We start from the raw sequence: 19,029 nt of genomic DNA, 5'->3' as shown, positions 1-19,029 counted from the left end.
GTTTATCATAGGTGCTTCGAGCTTGTATATTATAGGGTTGGCTTTACACCAAGTAAATGAATTTTCTGGAGTACCACAATTGTGTGCATTGACAAAGAAGGATTCAAGCTATTTTATGTTCTGTGAAATGAATTTACATAGTCATATAGGCTTTTTGAATAATTGAGCAAGATTTGTAACAGTGAATGGTACCGGGTGTCCATATGGACCGTTTGTATGTGCCGTTCTAGCCGTTCAATCAATGAAATTCATTTGAACTAAAAAAAAAAAAATTTGAATTCCAAACATACGTACCATCCAATCAGCTTTAAATTATGAATTGTTCTGAAAATATCATCTAATTAATTTTACACGATCAGCTCACCACTAAAATTCAAACTAGTCTATAAAGTACAAACAATTAGTCACACCGATTAATTATATGATGTGGTCCCTATATGAACTATGAACTATCATTGACTTATCTTTAATTTAATCCCTTTAGTCCAAGTCAATAAATCCAAATACAATTTTTCCATTTGTTGAGATCTTGTAGTATATATATGGCATTCGAAACACAACTGCTGCCCTCCAAGGATTTGCCATACCATGGAAATGAAGCAACTCACATTCTCACTCCAATCATCCCTTCTACTAATATCTCTTATATTTGTCACGACCTCAGTTTCCTTCAAAATTCCAAGGCTGAGTCCAACTGGAGGGCAATTTATACATGGTAACTATTGGACACAAAGCCGACCCAGCGAAGCTTCATCACCTGCATTTGATCCCAAAGATTTTCAGACATTTTATTACAACCAAACACTTGACCATTTCAACTTTAGGTATGATAGCTTCAATACTTTTCAACAAAGATATTTGATCAATTCCAAGCATTGGGGTGGCTCCAATATCAGTGCACCAATACTCGCTTACTTAGGCGCAGAAGAGTCAATTGATGTTGATATACCTATTATTGGGTTCCTACCTGAAAACGCCATTCACTTTCAAGCCCTCCAGATATATATAGAGGTACATTCTGTATGAATCTGTTGTAAGACTGAGATTATCGATTAGCTAGCTGTATTATACTTATGTATTATTGGGTCTGAGACTTTAGTCTTTTTTTCTTATCAGCACCGGTACTATGGGGAATCAATCCCATTCGGATCCAGGGAAGTGGCATTTAAAAATGCAAGCACTCTTGGATACTTCAACTCAGCCCAAGCTATAGCAGATTATGCAGAAATACTCATACATGTAAAGAAGCAACTACATGCTGAACATTCTCCGGTCATTGTTATTGGTGGCTCATATGGTGGAAGTGAGTGACTAAATGTACACTTCTTGAAATTACAACTGTTACATTAAGGGCTCGTTTGATAAAATATATGTATGTTCTTTGACAGTGCTTGCTTCATGGTTTCGACTAAAGTATCCCCACGTCGCTCTTGGAGCTCTGGCCTCATCAGCTCCAATTCTATACTTCGATGACATTGTTCCTCCAGAAACAGGATACTACTCCATTGTCACCAAGGATTTTCAAGTAATATATTTCTTCCTTAATTTCTTTCCTTCTATAAGTATACATAAACTGCTAGCCAGGTGTACCCCTTACTGGCAATCTGAACGCACCAGAGCTAAGCAAAAATCCCACTGACCAATCGTTTAATTCACAGTTGGCTAGGGTCTAACACAAGATAATTTTTGCACGCTACTATTTTCAGTTAATTAGCACATAAACGGTACCTAATTTTAATTGATTACGGACAGGAAGCGAGTGAGACTTGCTACCAAATCATAAAAAAGTCTTGGTCTGAAATTGATAATATTGCTTCTAAGCCTAAAGGCCTCTCAAGTCTTGGCAAGAAATTCCGAACTTGCAGGTACATCCCCTGATAAGTTTTTTTTTTTTAATTTTTATTTTTTATTTTTGAGAATGCATCCCCTGATAAGTTTCATATATTGTAATGTGTATAATCTTTTTTTTCCCTTAAAACCTAATTAGTGAATAATAATATATAATATATTCAGATGATTATTTTTGTGACTTTCCTTTTGCGTTCTTGTTTTGCTATTAACTAGACGGTTGACCAAGTCGTCTGAGCTCAAGGACTACTTGAAGTCGATGTATGCTAGCGCAGCTCAATACGATGGTCCACCGAATTATCCGGTTACTGTAGTCTGCGCTGGCATTGATGGAGCTTCATCTACAGAAGATATTTTGACAAAAATATTTGCAGGTGTGGTTGCATATACCGGAAACCTGTCATGCTATGTCAACCAGCCCAAAAGCCTAACAGAAACGGATGTAGGGTGGGGATGGCAGGTAATTGATCACATAATTAATTTATTTATCAAGCTGTACTATTTGTTTAGATAATAGTTAGAGCAAAAGATGCAATATATTCATATGCTGACTATTCTAAGGGTCCATGGTACATGATGAAAAGCTCGCTAGCTTTGAGGTCACAGATTGACAGGCCAGGGAGGATGCTTCTTCTTGCTTAAGAAATACGTCTGCAATATTTTTTTTTTATTTTCATCTTTTCTGAAAAGGGATTTGCAATCCGGTCAAAGTTGGGACTTGGGAGTACGTTTGCAGTATCTAAGAAGTCATGCATCTAGGCCAAATTTCCAAAGAAACAGCTGGCAATTTCCCGCCCATTAGTAATGCCTTGATCTTTTTTCACAACGTTATTACAGTTTGCATCAAGGCCAAGTTTCTAATAACTTGTGAAATTTGATAAGATTGTTGTTTTATTAGTAATTACAAACTTTCATTTACCTAATTCAAATATGTTTGAAGATGGTTGACCAGAGCCACCTATTTGTTTCTTGATTATTTAGACATGTAGCGACATGGTAATTCCCATAAGCGTGAACAACGACACCATGTTTCCACCGTACAAATTTGATGTCGATGAATATATCAATAAATGCAAGGCAACCTACGGCGTCCCTCCCAGGCCTAATTGGGTGACTACCTACTTTGGAGGCCATGTATGTAATGCTGTTACTTTCTTATCATTGCTCCTAACCTGCCCTAATTCTTACTTTGCTTAATTCATATGAAATGCATGGATATATAAGCTAATATTGATACAAGTATGCTAAATATGTGATGCAGGACATAAAACTGACTCTCTCCAGATTTGCTAGCAACATCATTTTCTCCAATGGGCTAAGAGACCCTTATAGTATTGGCGGGTATGTACGGATACGAAGATGACTTCAAAACAAATATAAATGAATTAAGTTTATCATTTTTGTTATCTTGATAAAACAACACTATTCAAGATTAATAGTACTTGACTAAATTTAACATTGTTTTACTCTCATGATAGCGTTTTGGAAGACATATCAGACAGTGTGGTAGCTGTCCATGCAAAGAATGGTATGTATCCTTCCAAATTCATTTGTTTGGAGTACACCATGTTTTGAGTTTTAGGGAAGTACATATTTTTGTTTTATTAACTACCCAAATTTAAAATTTACTTTTACAGGGTCTCACTGCTTGGATATTCTCACCTCAGACCACACTACCGATCCAGACTGGTTGGTCAATCAGCGGAAAAGTGAGGTCAGAATCATCAAAGGATGGATAGCTAAATACTATGCTGACCTTCAAGCTCTCCAATAAGAAATACCACGCACGTTAAATAATATAGTTTGACAAATCCAGATTACACCTACCCAAAATATCTCTTTGCAAAGAAGTAGCTTCTTTTTGGCAAGAGATAACAACAAAGTGAAAGTTCTAGAAAAACAATAATCACCATCTTAATTTTCATTTGTAAATTTCCTTTTCAAAGGATCGACAAGAGTTATAGAAATAATACATTTTAATTACGTCATACTCTTGGTCTATAGTACCAATCTCAACCCTGAAGTTTCAATCGTTTCCATTTGAATTAATCAATGTGGTCCTATTGACTAAACGAAAGTAAAAAGAGAAGTGAGAAGAGAGATAACACATAAACAAATGACAGAAAGATTAAATATTTTAAGGGTAGTGATAGGGGCCTTATACTAAATTTTTTGAAACCTAGAATAATGGAACTCCGGCATTCTGACCTTCTTAGGCATCACTCCTTCACTTATGCCGTCCTGTGCAACATTGAATAGGAATTTCAACTTCTTTGGGGAAGAGTATGGGGATGCAGGCCTGCCCTGTTTCAAATCCTTTTGCACCTCATCTATAGGTACCAACGTTAAGGTGTCATCACTGCTACCAGACAAGGAATCTGCACCTGTATTCAGTATAACAATCGGCCTTTTTGGTTTATTGCCTCCTTGCTATTGAAGGTAGAATAAGTGTCTGAACACCGTGAAACCTAAAAGCACCATTGACAAACCTGTTCTCCGCAAAACCAATGAAAGACTTAGGGAGTTGCAAGCGATGTGCCTAAACGCCCTTGCTCAGCGATTTTTCAACAACTTGACAAATCCCTTCCTCATGATAGATCAGGTTGCACTTTCTGCATTTTCCAATTAGGTTTTCAAAGAAAAAAGCAATCTCAGCTACAATTCCAGAAGCTAGCTTTAGTTTTTTTTTTTTTTTCCTGGAAGAAAGGTCTGGAGATTTCATGTGCAACGTGAACTCGAATCTTACTAGATGTATTGAAAAGCTTCTGATCCATGTCCTGATAAGTCCTAGCAATGGAGGCAACGTTCATTATCGTACGATTGTCTTCTAGGGCTAGAGGGATGTTAATTATGCATACCCAAAAGTAGAGAGTCTCTATCATAATAGACTGAGGTGCTAAACCATCATACGGAGCTTTATTGAATTACCAAGGACCCCCTTTAAGCACTTGTTTTTGTCTCTGTGTTGATCGAAAAAGAAAACAAATTGGTAAGGAGTCCGATCTTGAACCTTGAACGTCCCATCGAGTACCATATGTGTTGAAAATAGCGCTACTAATCCATGCTTCCAAAAGCCTTCTTCGTCAACGGACGAGCCAGCAAGAAAGCTTGGGAACCAGCTAGAGCAAGAGAAGCAGTGAACTTGGCTGTGACATCCTCAATGGTAGCCATCATGCAGTACAGAAGAGTGAGAATGCCGACTAGCTCAGCGTTAGGGTTTTGCTCAGAGAGCGGCCGTAGCTGCGTTAGGGTTTGTTAAATAATTAAAATCATACTTCAATTATAATCTATTGAAAATTTTATAATTATCGGTGGTTGAGATTGAGTGGTGCTATTCACACACTCATTTTCTCTATTCACACACCTCTTCTGTTTTTCTATTACTTTAATTCAATTCTTTTTTTATAAATTACCCTAACCACCTCCCTTGTAATTCTTTTTTCTTTTTTCTTTTGGTGGTTCTAGTTGTACCTCCAAATTTGATATTTGGACCTGTAATTTTTTTCAATTATTAATAGATTTTGTCAAGTCATATGAAAAGACAAATAAGGACAAAGTTAGAAAAATGAAAAAAAAAAAAAAAAACTCTTCTTACCTTCTCAAAATATAACATTCAATTAAATTGTTTTTTTTTTTTTCTGAAATTTCCTTATATTGTCATATAGTTTTATAATTTACCTAAAACAATTAAGTAAAAATGATAATTTTTATACATGGCCTACAATTAATAAAAAAGTAAATTGAAAACAATCTGATTTGAAATTTCCTTAAATTATATTCATTGAATATTATGATATGGTTATTATTCGATTTTTCAACCCCAAACCCATGAAATCCTTTTTTTAGCAAATTCAAAGGAATTCTATGAACATATCAAGATCGAGAACCAACACTCTGATTAATTTTGGTGGAGGAGAGATCTACTCATAAGAGAACAATATCATGTGATTTTGATTCATTCTTTTTCTCATGGTTGAATATAGAGATAAAAAGTAGAGTAAGAGATTATTGTATCTCATGTTCAAGGGTGTTTTGATAAAAATAAGGAGGTCCACTTAGTTTTTTAAGTATTCTAAAAAGTAAATTAGAGGTGTACTAAGTATAGGAGGTCCAAATAACAAATTTGGAGGTCCAACTAGAACCACCCTTTCTTTTTTCTTTTTATCTATTTTGCAACTCAATCATGAATCAAACATCATTATGCAATAAATCAATTTTCTTCTACCTATAAATGAAGGAAAAACAATACGTTCATTAAGTTGAATGACCTATATTATTAGACGAGGAATATGCTTCCTAGGTAATTACATTCATCCAACTAAATCTAAATTGCAAAGTTTGTCCTCATACAAGGAGAAGGGGTAAGACACATGCTTTACTCCCTTGTTGTCTCAGGTACCAATATTGCACCTAGCTTACTAGAGTTTCTCGTCTCTTATAGATTGACAATAACTCATCTTCAAACGCAGTCTGCAAATATAAGAAACTTCTATGTACCAAAAGAAAATGGAGTATAGTTCAAAATTAATTGTTTGAATAAGACTAACCTGAGGGGCTAGACAAATGTAGACACACACATAATCAATGGTATGAACTCTTAATATAATGTATTTTAGATAACTGTATTGAAATAATACTCACCCATAAATAATAAGAATGTACTATGCAAGGTTGAGGACAAACTTTGCAATTTAGATTCAGTTGGATGAACGTAATTAACTAGGAAACATATTTCTTGACTAATAATACAATTTATTCCACTTAATGAACGTATTATGTTTCCTTCACTGATACGTAGAAAAAAAAACATTGATTTATTGTATAATGATGTATTGATGTTTGATTCATGATTAACTTGTCAAATAGAAAAAAGAAAAAGAAACAAGATTATAAGGGAAGATAGATAGGGTAATTTGTAAAAAATAATTGAATTAAAGTAATAGAAAAATAGAGGGAGTGTGTGAATAAGGAAAATGGGTGTGTGAATAGCACTACCCTTGAGATTTAATACAAATCATTATTTCTTTTATTTCTTTTTTTGAGAGAAGGTGAGTGTCAATCCATTAATAGTAAAATGTAGGTAATATCATACAATAGCTCACCTAAATATTGGGCTATGACAAGATTGAGCCATTCCTAGATAACCTTAAATTAATATAAAAGTAACATGTTGGTGATGAAAAATTCTGATTGGATTTTGACCGTGAACAATTGAGAAGCCTCTTAGAATCGTTGACCCAAAGTTTGACCGTCGGCTCGAAGAGAGAAGGGGGGGATACCTGTAGAAAACTCTCTGATGCCTAAGTCAGTATCTCTCTTAGTTGAGTATAGTAGAATGAATCGGAATGAGATGCATTACCTTGGTGTCGAGCCTCCTTTATATAGGCAATAACATACTTGGTTGACAAGTCATCATTTTTACTACTTTTATGGTTGTATTTACACATCCAATAATTAATTGCTACACTTATAACGGTTAATCACTACACACTTAAGATGGTTAATCATTGCTCACAGTTATTATCGTACTTATGATCGTAATCATTATCGCTTTCATGGACGACATTTACCGCTGTATTAATGACCGAGTTAATTGTTCTAATTATGGGTCTAGAATAATTGACCACTCCCACATAACATCACCATGGGAATAATTCCAAAAGTAACCAGTATCCTCACACTACTAGGGAGAGCTCTAAAACAACACAAGAACTAACCCTTATTTATTCATGAATCCTTAGGACCAGCTTACGTAGAGGGGGCATCCTAGGGCAACTGATAGGCATAGTGGCCCGAGATAGAGCAGAACAGGTCAAGCAGTAGGCCCAAGTTGGCGCACGTAGCCAGTGAGTCAAATCAAAACCCAAACAAAAGCAGCTCTAGCAGTATGGGTCGAAAGCCCAGACCCAATAAGAGGGAATCCACTCAATCTTAAGTTGAGAAATCCTATAACCTGGATTGTTGTGCCAGCGCACACCTCCTAATTGTGGGTTGACAAAACCCCCTTGCAGCTTCAAGTGCCCATCTACCGCTCAAGTGGATGCGCCAGCACCTCCGCTAGCCACCACCGCTATTGTAAGGGCCCAAATACCCACATGCAGGATCAACTCCTTGAATCCACCGTGCAGCCTCTATCATAAGATTTCATACCTAAACTTTATCCCTGAAGCCTCCGCACGACAAACACCAGATCGTTTGAGAGAAGATACACCTGTCGCAAGTACGTCGACGAGGAATGCCAAGAGGATGCATAGAATGTCATCCAGGCACCCCTACAATGTTGTCATTGAAGAGATCAAAAAGTAAGGACTCCCAATCAACTGGGAAGACATGGGTAGTAGGAAACCTTAGCAGCCACTGTCGCAGAGAGAGATAAGAGAAAATCATCCCGTATTTTTTATTTTGCCAAATATTATGCAGTTGCACTTCAATTCATTATTTCTTTGTCAATTACACAGAATGCATATAATTAAAACATAGATTTTTGAATTACCTAAATTTGAGAAATATTTATCACCTCTCTTTCTCTCACATCCCAACTTTTTTTTTTTTTTTTGAAAGGCTCACATCCCAACTTTTGCTATAAAAAAATAGCTTTTATAAGACGAAAATATACCACTTGTTTGCTTCAATTGATTGAGTTTGTATATCCTAAATATTTTATTGAAAATGTGGAAGAAGTGAAGAACTACATTAGTTTTAATATTCTTTCTCTTGTTCCTCGAGAAGTTACTTTATTATTTTTTTCCTGCAAATCATGAAGTTAAAGAAGGAGATAGAGAGGGAAAAAAAAAGGTCAATATCCTTGACCCTTAGGTCCATTTGTAGGGAAAAAGTTTTCCAACAGCCCACTAACAAAATAAGTTTCTCAATCAGCCTGTTGAACCCAAAAAAGAAGCACAAAGAAACGATTTTAGGCTCAGCTCAATTAATAAATTACAACACTGCCACTCTCTCTCTCTCTCTCTCTCTCTCTCTCTCTCTCTCTCTCTCATCCCAACTTTTTCTATAAAAAAAAGGAAAAAAAAAAAACTTCTACCCAGCAGATAAGAGATCTACATGGCCTACCATACAGAGCCTCAAATGGTGCCATGTCGATACTGGAGTAATAGCTGTTGTTGTAGGAGAATTCAATCAACGGTAGATAATCCTCCCAACTTCCCTTGAAGTACAACACACACGCTCTCAACATATTCTCCATCACCTGATTCACTCGCTTAGTCTGCCCATTAGTCTGAAGGTGGAAAGCCATACTCATATTCTAAGGAAGTTCCCCTGGCTTTTTGGAAACTGGCCTAGAAATTCAAAGTGAATCGAGCATCACGATCAGAAACAATTGATACATGCACTCCATGAAGTCTCACGACCTCCTCCATATATATCTCGCACAATGTGTCAACCGAATAAGTCGTCGACACAAGAAGAAAGTGTGCTAACTTCGTTAATAGGTCAACGATCACCCACACTACATCATGATTTCGTTTGGACCTAGGTAATCCATTAACAAAATCCATTGAGATTTTCTCCCACTTCCACACAGGAATAGGTAACAGCTTCAACATATATGCATGTCTCTGATCCTCAGCCTTCACCTGTTGGCAAGTAAGACACTTGGAAATATACTCTGCAACATCCCTCTTCATCCTATTCCACCAGAACTGTCTTCACAAATCCCGATACATCTGGGTGCTTCCATGATGCACAGTGTACCGCGATTGATGTCCCTCACGAAAAATCTCTCCCTTGAGGTCAACACAATCTGAAACATACAACCTGTGGTTCATTCTCAAACCACCATCTACTCCAACTGTCCAGTATGATGGAACACCAATAGCAGAATCTGTAGCTAACTCTGCCAACTTCACCCGTGAGAACTTGTAGACCCCCGTATTCTTTTTTATTTATTGGTTATTTTAATTTGTCGAAAAACGTATGAAGCTACGTATTCGTATGGTACACAAGTATTTGAGCTTAGGTTAAGACTTTGAGGCCATTTAAAGGATTAAGAAATTTAGAGAAAAATCCAATTTGGGACTAGGAGATTATTTTTAAAGTTTCGAGGCTTAGGACAAGCCCGGAAAATTTTCCCGAAAGGATTTGGTGAAGTGTCGGAGAAATAAGGATGTTTGAAGATGTAATTTTCGGATTGGGCTTGAGGAAATTAAGAGAAAAGAAAGTTGGAGCAGCCCAAGCCCATTGGCCCAAAAGGAGGGGCAAATTTGACTTTTCACAATTAAATTAGGGAGAGGTATAAAAGCTAAACCTTCCCCCTCAAACCCTAGCCTCTTCCTCATTTTCTCCTTTTCCTCTCTCTCTCTCTACCTGAGACTCTCTCTCTCTAGCCCTTCGCCGGAAATCGTCGCCGCCATACCGCCACCGGTCGCCGCCGTCGCCGGAATCTGGATTTCAACCAAAATTTCCAGATTTTCTTCTCTTCATCGCCTCTTTCCATTTCTCCAACCAAAATCAAGAAATTTAGCCATTTAATCCCCCAAAAACCCTAGAACCCGAAGCTAAAATTGGGGCTTTTGTGATTTCTTCTTTCCAAGCTCAAATCAAGGTATTTTCCATCCTAATCTAGCCTCTATTCCTTCGATCTATACATCTTTCTTACCAAATTCGAGTTTTTGATTTCCATTTTTGATTTTTGGTGCATGCCTAAAGCATGAAGCTAGGCTATGGGTTTGGCAAGGATTTTTGGTAAGGATCTATCCATGCAACCTTGTTTTCGAGTTTTTGGTTGAGATGTTGATTATGGACGGATTTGTAGGTGAAGAAGGCCAAGGAGAAGGAATATGATGTGATTTTTGAAGAGGAAAGGGTAAGGAATGGGTTTTGGACAAACCCTAGAATTTTTGGAATTTATTTGGTTGATTTGGTTTATGTTGAGCTTTTGTTGTTCTTGGAAAAATTGTGAAATTAGAGATTTGAGGATGGTTAAATTAGTAGCATTTTATTAGCATAATTTTCATAGTGTTGGAATTTTGTTGTGGAAGATTTGGTGATTGTTGTTGTGTAGTTTTGGCCAAAAGAAAAAGAAAAGGAAGAAGAAAAGAAATGGTTTGTTTTTGAAAGAAAAGGAAAATAAAGAAAATGGTAAAAGTTGGATTAAATGAGGTTTTACTGCGGTAAAGTGGTAAAAAGTGGAGAAGGTGAAAGTAAAGGTAAATTCGGTAAAAAGGAGGTAAAAAGTAAAAGTGAAAGTGTGGAGGTAAAAGTTATGGTAAAAGTGAAAAGGTGAAAAAGGAGAAGTAAATGGGTAAAAGTAAAAGTAAAACTTTATTTATAATTATTTATTTATTTGTTTTAAATAAATAAGAATTATTTACTTATTTATTTTTAATAAATAATAAATAATGGTAAATAAAGGAATACTTGGTCAAAAGTCAAATAGTCAAAAGTCAACTCCGAGAGTTGACCATGGTTGACCGACCTCGTAAAACATGAGGATCGACTCGACTTTGGTCGCTCGGATTGGCGAAAGTTTAGCGGAGCGATAAGGACGTTTTCCTTTTTAAGAAAGAAGTTAGTTTCCCAAATTGGTAAAGGTTGAAAGAAATAATTAATGGCCTCATTGAAATAAAAAGGGTTTAGTGTACACGGTTACTTAAGGTTGATCATGATGTTTACCTGGATAATTACTTACAAATTAAGTAATGGTTCAGGAAACACGATCGTTAAGGAAGCTTAAGCGGAAAGCGTCAGAGTGTGGAGTACGCCAGCATTTTCCAGGTAGGGTGAGCTGTCCCTTCCTTATTAGAGGCTTTTCGATATATGTGGAATGCTCTAGTATAATATTATGTTGCCTGCAAGTATTTTTGGTTGTTCATTAGTCGATGCCTCGTGATACATGTGTTTTCAGAACTGATGATTGTTGATTGCGAAAACCAAGGCTAGACTTGCATGTTGAGATACTGTACCCTTTGTATGTTTGTGTTTGTGACCTGAAAGTGAATGAGACCTAGACGCGTAGATTCCTAGGGATCCCACGGTGTCGATAACCGTGAACCTCCGGAGGGGGCTGTGCTCCTATGTTTGTCAAGGAAAGGTAAATACAGACAATGAACCAGTCATAGGAGACTCAGAGCCAGAAAATGGACACTTTCGCTACTTGTAGTCACAAGGACTACAGAGTAGTTGGCTGGTTCTCGAATTCAGGACGAACCAGGTCGGTCACCGATTTATTTTAGTTTAGCCGGCAGGTAAGTATCTCGGAGCTCCAAGTTGTGTGAAGCATGCTGCATATGATTTCCTGAAACGAAACAACTGTGATTGTTTTTGTTTGCATTTGTTTTACTTGATTTTACAAATGCGCGCAACCTATATTCTAGTAGCTATGTTTTACCTATTAGATTTCAAACCTAACTAAGGTTGGGTCGACCCCTATTGGGCTAGCAAGGACGAAATGCTCACCCCTACATTTCAGGTTATAACGAGGTCATTCCGGACGATTTGGATTAGAAGTGGGTCGTTGGCCAAGTTCGTGTGTTGCTGTTCCTATTGCTTGAAGTTCTTACCCTGTGGTATTCCATCGTTTTACTCGTTTTTCATTCCATGTTGAACTCTGTGAGGTCCGCCTACCTGGGAGCGCGCCTCACCCCTGTGTTTTATTGTTGTTGTTGAACTTTCCTTTCATTTCGGTTATGATGTAAGCCCTAAGGCGCCACAATGCACTTGCCCACTTTATTTTTAAACATTTCCAGACTTGTTCTTTTGAGTGTTGGGTTGTTGATTTAAAATCCTTTCTAAATTTAGTTTTTTCTTGGTCTCCTATTTTCTAAAATTTGTATTTTCAAAAGGCCTTGTAGTATTAAGTTGGTAGGTCTACGGTACGTCTACGACGTATCGAGCTCTTATTGGCTTAATATTACGGCGCTGTGGTATACTCATTCGGGTCGCCACAGAACTCATCCTCCGCTGGACCCTGAATGATCCTGGAAATCAAAGTAGGCTATACCGTGATACTTCCAAGGAAAATTCCATTTTCAACTCCTGCTTGAACATGGTCAAACTCAGATGCAGTCTGCAACATAAGCCACTCCTGAACCATAATAGAAGCAACAATACCCCTGGGTTTCTTGCTCAAAGCATCAGCTACTACATTTGCCTTCCCGGGGTGATACTCCAAGGTGAAGTCATAGTCCTTTATGAGCTCCATCAACCTTCTCTGTCTCATGTCCAATTTTTTTTTTTGTGAACAGATACTTCAAAATTTTATGATCCGAAAAGAGTTCGAACTTCTCCCCATACAAGTAATGCCTCCAAATCTTCAAAGAAAAAACAACCGTAGCCAACTCTAGATCATGAGTGGGGTAATTCCTCTCATGAACCTTCAACTGTCTAGAGCCATAAGCGCCACAATGTTGCCTTGCTGCATCAACACACACACCCCAAACCCTGATGAGACGCATCACTATAGATAACTAAACCACTACCACTAATGGGAATAGTCAACACTGGGGTTGTGGTCAATTTAATCTTCAAATTGAATGCCCGTTTGCATTCCTCAATCCACATAAACTAAATATCCTGCCTGGTCAGCTTGGTCAAAGCTAAAGCAATACTAGCAAACCCCTCAATGAATCTCCAATAATAACTAGCCAAACCTAGAAAACTACGTACTTCTGTAACTGTAGTGGGCTGACCCCAACTCATCACTGCTTCAACCTTAGAAGGATCCACAGAAACTCAATCCTTCGAAACTACATGACCAAGAAACTTAACCTCTTTCTACCAAAATCCACACTTCTCGAATTTTGCAAACAACTTTTCTTCTCTCAGAATCTGTAGCACAATCCGTAGATGCTTATCATGATCCTCCAACGACTTGGAATAAATCAAGATATCATCCACAAACACACCACGAACTGATCCAAGTACGGACTGAACATACGGTTCATCAAGTCCATAAAGGCAGCAGGTGCATTGGTTAGACCAAAATGCATGACAACAAACTCAAAGTGTCCATACCTGGTCCTAAAAGCAGTGTTAGGAACATCCTGTTCCTTCACCCTCAACTACTCATATCCGGATCTCAAATCGATCTTTGAGAATACGGTAGATTCCCTAAGCTGGTCAAACAAGTCATCAATCCTAGGTAAAGGGTATATATTCTTGATCGTCACCTTGTTCAACTGCCGATAATCCACACACAACTGTAGTAAACCATCCTTCTCCTTCACAAACAAAACAGGTGCACCCCAAGGGGAAGTACTAGGTCTAATCAACCCATGTTCAAGTAAACCCTCAACTTGAACCTTCAACTCCTTTAGTTCAGTTGGTGCCATCCGATAAGGTGCTTTCGATACATGTGCAGTACCTGGTATCACATCGATAGCAAACTCCACTACCCTCCTTGGAGGTAACTCTGGTATCTCCTGAAATACATCACTATACTCAGAAATCACAGTAATCTCTGCCATAACCATAACACCACTCACTGACTCCACAAGGGCCAAGAATCATGCTCTCAAATCAATATTTGACCTCAGAAACCGGTAACGAAACACCGGCTGTCCAGGAATATGAAATGACACTACCATCTCAAAACAATCACATAGCATGGTTTGGCCTAAGCCAATCAACACCCAAAATGACACCATATGTATGATCCGCTATCACAATCAAAGTTGCAGTAAACTCTCTACTAGAAATCACAATAGGGCATGTATCACAAAACATACACAACTCAAGGGAAACACCAAGTGGCAAAGTAATCATGCAAGGGTCTAGCAAGAGGCATAGGAGTCAAACCTAACATATCAACCGAAGAACTAGATATGAAAGAATGAGTCGCTCCCATATCAAACTACACCCTAGCAAGGAAATCAAAGATATATAAGGTACCTTCCACCCCTGCATTCTGCTAACCAATAGCGAAGACCCTAGCCTGGCCCTGAGACAGTTGCCTCTACTTGTTCCCTTGGCCCCTACCCTGTTGCTGAGTACAATTCCTGGAGAAATGCCCCATCTGGCCACAAGTAAAGCATGCCAAATTCTTCAGTTTCATGAAAGCTCGGGCAACATCGCCCATCTCATTACAGTTGAAACATTTCTGGGTTACCTACCTATTAGGTGCAGCCTTAGCAGGTGCGGCTGCAGCTCTAGCTGGTGCCTACTGATGAGTTCTTTGTCTCTTCCAGAACCCACCTCGGGTTCCCTAATGCATTACTGCTCCCAGCAGTTGCCTTTCCCTTCCTTTGGGAGTCCCTCTCAACTGACTCCTCTTCCTAAAAAGTCTGGTTTTCCTGCCCAATGGCCAAAGCCTTAGCCAAAATGAGCTTCATCGTCTTTAGTTCTAAAACAGCTACATCGTGCTTGATCAAAGTAATCATTCCCCGCTGAAACTTCACAGCCAAACTCTCAGCATCCATCTATCTCACAAATAGATACAGCCTTGAGAACTCCGCCTCATAATCCCTCACACTCCTAGTCTCTTGGACTAGCGAGATGAATTCCCTTTCCAACTGCTCTCTCACTAAAGCTGGAAAGTACTTCTTCCTGAAGATCTCCACAAAACCATCACAGTTCATGGCGGACACATCCCTAACCCTCTGTGTGTATTCCAACACACTTGTGCATCGCCTTGAAGCATAAACGAGGCTATCCTTCCCTTCTCAATGTCGTCACAGACGATTATCTCAAAATAGGTCTTCATATTCTCAATCCATTGATCTGCCAACATGTAATCCATACTTCCCAGGAATGGCACTGCTCCCAGCCTTGAAATCTCATTTGCCAACCTAGACAGATGAGTAGCATCTCTCACATCAACCACATGTGGAGCAGGCAGCTTAACATTTGATGCCTCCACCTCATCCTCAAATATTTCCTCAATAAGAGGGATCCTACCCCTACCTCGGGCTCTATCCCCTACCTCTGGGTCTACCTCGACCCCTTGCTCTGCCTCCCAGATGATCCATGTACTTACATGAGCATTTGCCAAGCATAATTAGTTACAATGAGCCACGCTCATGCTACTGCCATCGGTACCAACTCCCACCAGTGGAGTAAACTACAGAAACACAGCCAAGCAGGCTACCGCCTGAGCCCCTGCTCACCCCCAAATCATCGTCGATGCGCCGCCACGCGCAACATCAAGATAGAATCAGAAGCTCCAAACGTTGAGAACTGAAGCATATCAGTCCACATCGAAAACATGGAAGAGGTCAGCCTCTTCCCCATCTATAAAAGGTTCTCTCCTCTCTCATTAATTATGCATTTACTACTTATCTACTGTTATTTTGTCAATACAAATACATTAACTAACTTAGGCATCGGAGAAGAGAAGACTGCTCAACGCGGTCTCCCTCTGACGCCCTTCGTATTTCTTGACAGATAGCGGAAGTATGAATTACACAACAAGTAGCGGTCCGCCCATTAGATCAGCTTTAACCAAGGTTTAGCTACCGCTAGATCTTAGACAATAACATTGGCGCCGTCTGTGGGAATCCTTGAACAAAAGGCCATCCCACCACAACAACCACCATGACTAATGGTAGCGGGGGAAATTTTGAGTAACAGGTGGATCAATCCGCCAACACCCATCCCACCAACCCCGCGGCTAACATTAACCCAGCACTCCGGTCAACCCTAGCGTGGAACCCCAGGGCTCATCCCAAGTCCCCCTAACCCAAACTGCAGCGGAGGCCTGATCGGGCAGCAGTCGCCCACCAGGCCAGGATCTCGCCGCTATGTATGAGCTGGCATTGGCAAACCTCTACAAGGCAAACAGGGAGCGTGAACAAGAGCGCAAAAAGAAGGCCGAGGCCCAAAAATAGGTGGCCACACTGATGTCAAAATTCGACGAACTGAAAAAGGCACTGGAGGCAAACACTAACCCAGCGCAGAGCGAGCAATTGCGGAGCACCAGACGTAGTCGACCCAATACCGGTGGATTGGTACCCGTACCAATCATACAGATGCAGGTACCACTAAACCCACCAGAACTGGTAGGAATGGGCCCACCTCCTTGCCCCGACTGATGTTGAAGCAAGAAGCAGAGTCACAGCCGCATACCAACCCCTCTGCAGCTAGCGCTAGAACTGAAGGTATTCCACCTGTCCCCAGGTGGGAACTGATCCAGCGGAATCTCCAAGAAGGGCCCGCTGGCGACGTAACCGCCCTAGTCCTGGAAAGGATGCAGCAATTAGAGCAAAGGCTAATCCGGGCAGAGGCAGGCGCCCCAGCGCCAATTCCAAAACCTCTCTTCACGTCCAGGCCAGGGCCATTCACGACCAGGATCCTGCAAGCCGTCAGACCAGCACATGCAAAGACACCAAAAATGCCACACTATGGCGGCATGACTGATCCCTTCATCCATATGGACACATTCAAAAAAGTCACTAACAACAAGGGGTTTGATGACGCCACACTCTGCCATTTGTTCAGCGAAACGCTAGACAATGAGGCAATGAGTTGGTTCTTTAAATGCCCACCAGGATCCATCGACTCATTCCATGCACTATCAAACGCTTTCTTTTCTCAGTTCATCCTGCTGGCAGCCGGACATCACAACACAACTCAACTGTTCAATGTCAAGCAGAGGGCAGAGGAAACGTTGAAGGCATTTGTCACCAGGTGGCGAGTAGCAGCATCTCAGTGCCTCATTCTTGATAAAACAATGGCATTGGCAGCCTTCAAGCAAGGACTCCTTAAGGGGCCATTTCTCTATCACCTCAATTACAATCATCCAACTGCTGCGAATGACCACGTTATGGGCGAGGCAGTCATTCATGCACAGGCAAAGTCCACCATCTCTGCCAACACCGGCAAAGTCCACTCAGCCCTCTTCTAACCATCAGGAGACTGCTAACAAAACCTCTGCTACACCACCAACTGATAAGAAGAGAGAATCGCAACAGGGCAACTACCAGAGCATGTGGCAGAAGGACCAGCATTACAACAAGGGCAACCGCTCATCCCATGGGGATACCCGTAACAAACAGACGAAATCCTCCCAATGGTACGCAGTGTTTACAGTCCTCACAGCCTCGTATAAAGAGATATACGACCAGTGTAAAGGCCATATCCCACCGCCACCCCCAAGAAAGTACCCAAGAGTGGGAAAACCAAGAAACACCAGCAAGTGGTGTAAATACCATGAGGACAGCGATCACAACACCAACAATTGCAACGCTCTCAAAACAGTTATTGAGACTTTGTACCGTGATGGTAAGATGGAACAATTCAAGGTGCGCCAACCGCCACCTGTGGTCACTAACATCGAACCCATGCGCCGCATTAACACCATTGACGGCGGTGCTCTGATCACCAACATGTCTCATAGGGTAAGAAAGCACTATGCACACGCGAACCACCCCAAAGAAATTTGCAACATCCGCTATGAGAGATCCGCTAAAATCCCAACGTCTGGTTGGGAACCCATTACCTTCTCTGAGAAGGAGGAGCGCGAAGTACATCTGCCCCACGACAATCCATTCTTGATCTAAGCCATGCTCGATAAATGGTCAGTGGGAAGGGTCCTTGTTGACAGCGGATCCGCTGTCAATGTCATATTCAATGGTTGCTATAACCAACTCCAGCGGAATAGAAAATTACTCCAAGATCATGAGCCATTGCTCAGCTTCTCCAGTCACATCACGCAACCACTCGGTTCTGACTACATGCATCTAGTCATTGGCGCTAATCCATGCACAGCGGAAATACATAGGGAGTTCATCGCTGTCGATTGCTTCAGTTCATATAATGCCATCATTGGTCGGCCAGCACTCAACAAAATCAAGTGCATTATAGCCGGATACATGCTTCTCATGAAGTTCCCTACACCCAATGGGACAGGCTGTGTGAAAGGAAGTCAATAGTTGGCACGAGAATGTTACTCAACAACGTTGGCACGGTCGACGCACCGCCATGAGATCCTAACGGTAGGAAACCATGTACCAGCGACCAATATTTTTGAGGACCCTCGAGATGACGAGGTGAAATATGTGAAAAAGCAGCCTGTCAACCCAGAGATATCCTTAAGGGTTATCAGCATCTTCGACGAGCACCCTGAGCGGACGGTTCGCATCAGCGCTCAGCTAGCCCCAGAGATAGCGGCTGAACTCACTCAGTTTCTACGTGACAACTCCGCCGTCGTTGCATGGTCCTATGCTGATATGCCAGGCATTTCCCCTGAGATCATCATACACAAGTTGAGTATCAAACCATCCTTCTATC

The 19,029-nt window shown here is 40.3% G+C and overlaps 1 protein-coding gene across 1 annotated transcript; it reads left to right on the top strand.

Annotated features, from left to right (window-relative positions):
- Window positions 1–582: 582 nt before the first annotated feature.
- On the top strand, window positions 583–3,798 carry LOC112167145 (lysosomal Pro-X carboxypeptidase). Its single transcript, XM_024304113.2, has 9 exons — window positions 583–1,011; window positions 1,117–1,303; window positions 1,389–1,525; window positions 1,753–1,865; window positions 2,065–2,308; window positions 2,830–2,982; window positions 3,110–3,189; window positions 3,327–3,376; window positions 3,486–3,798. Exons 1-9 carry the CDS (start codon window positions 589–591, stop codon window positions 3,620–3,622), a joined length of 1,524 nt encoding a protein of 507 aa, XP_024159881.1. The 5' UTR covers window positions 583–588; the 3' UTR covers window positions 3,623–3,798.
- Window positions 3,799–19,029: the final 15,231 nt, after the last annotated feature.

This window comes from Rosa chinensis, chromosome 5 (genome assembly GCF_002994745.2).
Source record: "Rosa chinensis cultivar Old Blush chromosome 5, RchiOBHm-V2, whole genome shotgun sequence".
NCBI classification, from domain to species: Eukaryota; Viridiplantae; Streptophyta; class Magnoliopsida; order Rosales; family Rosaceae; genus Rosa; species Rosa chinensis.
The sequence above is the reverse complement of the archived record's forward strand: the minus strand, read 5'-3'. Positions and strand labels throughout refer to the sequence as shown.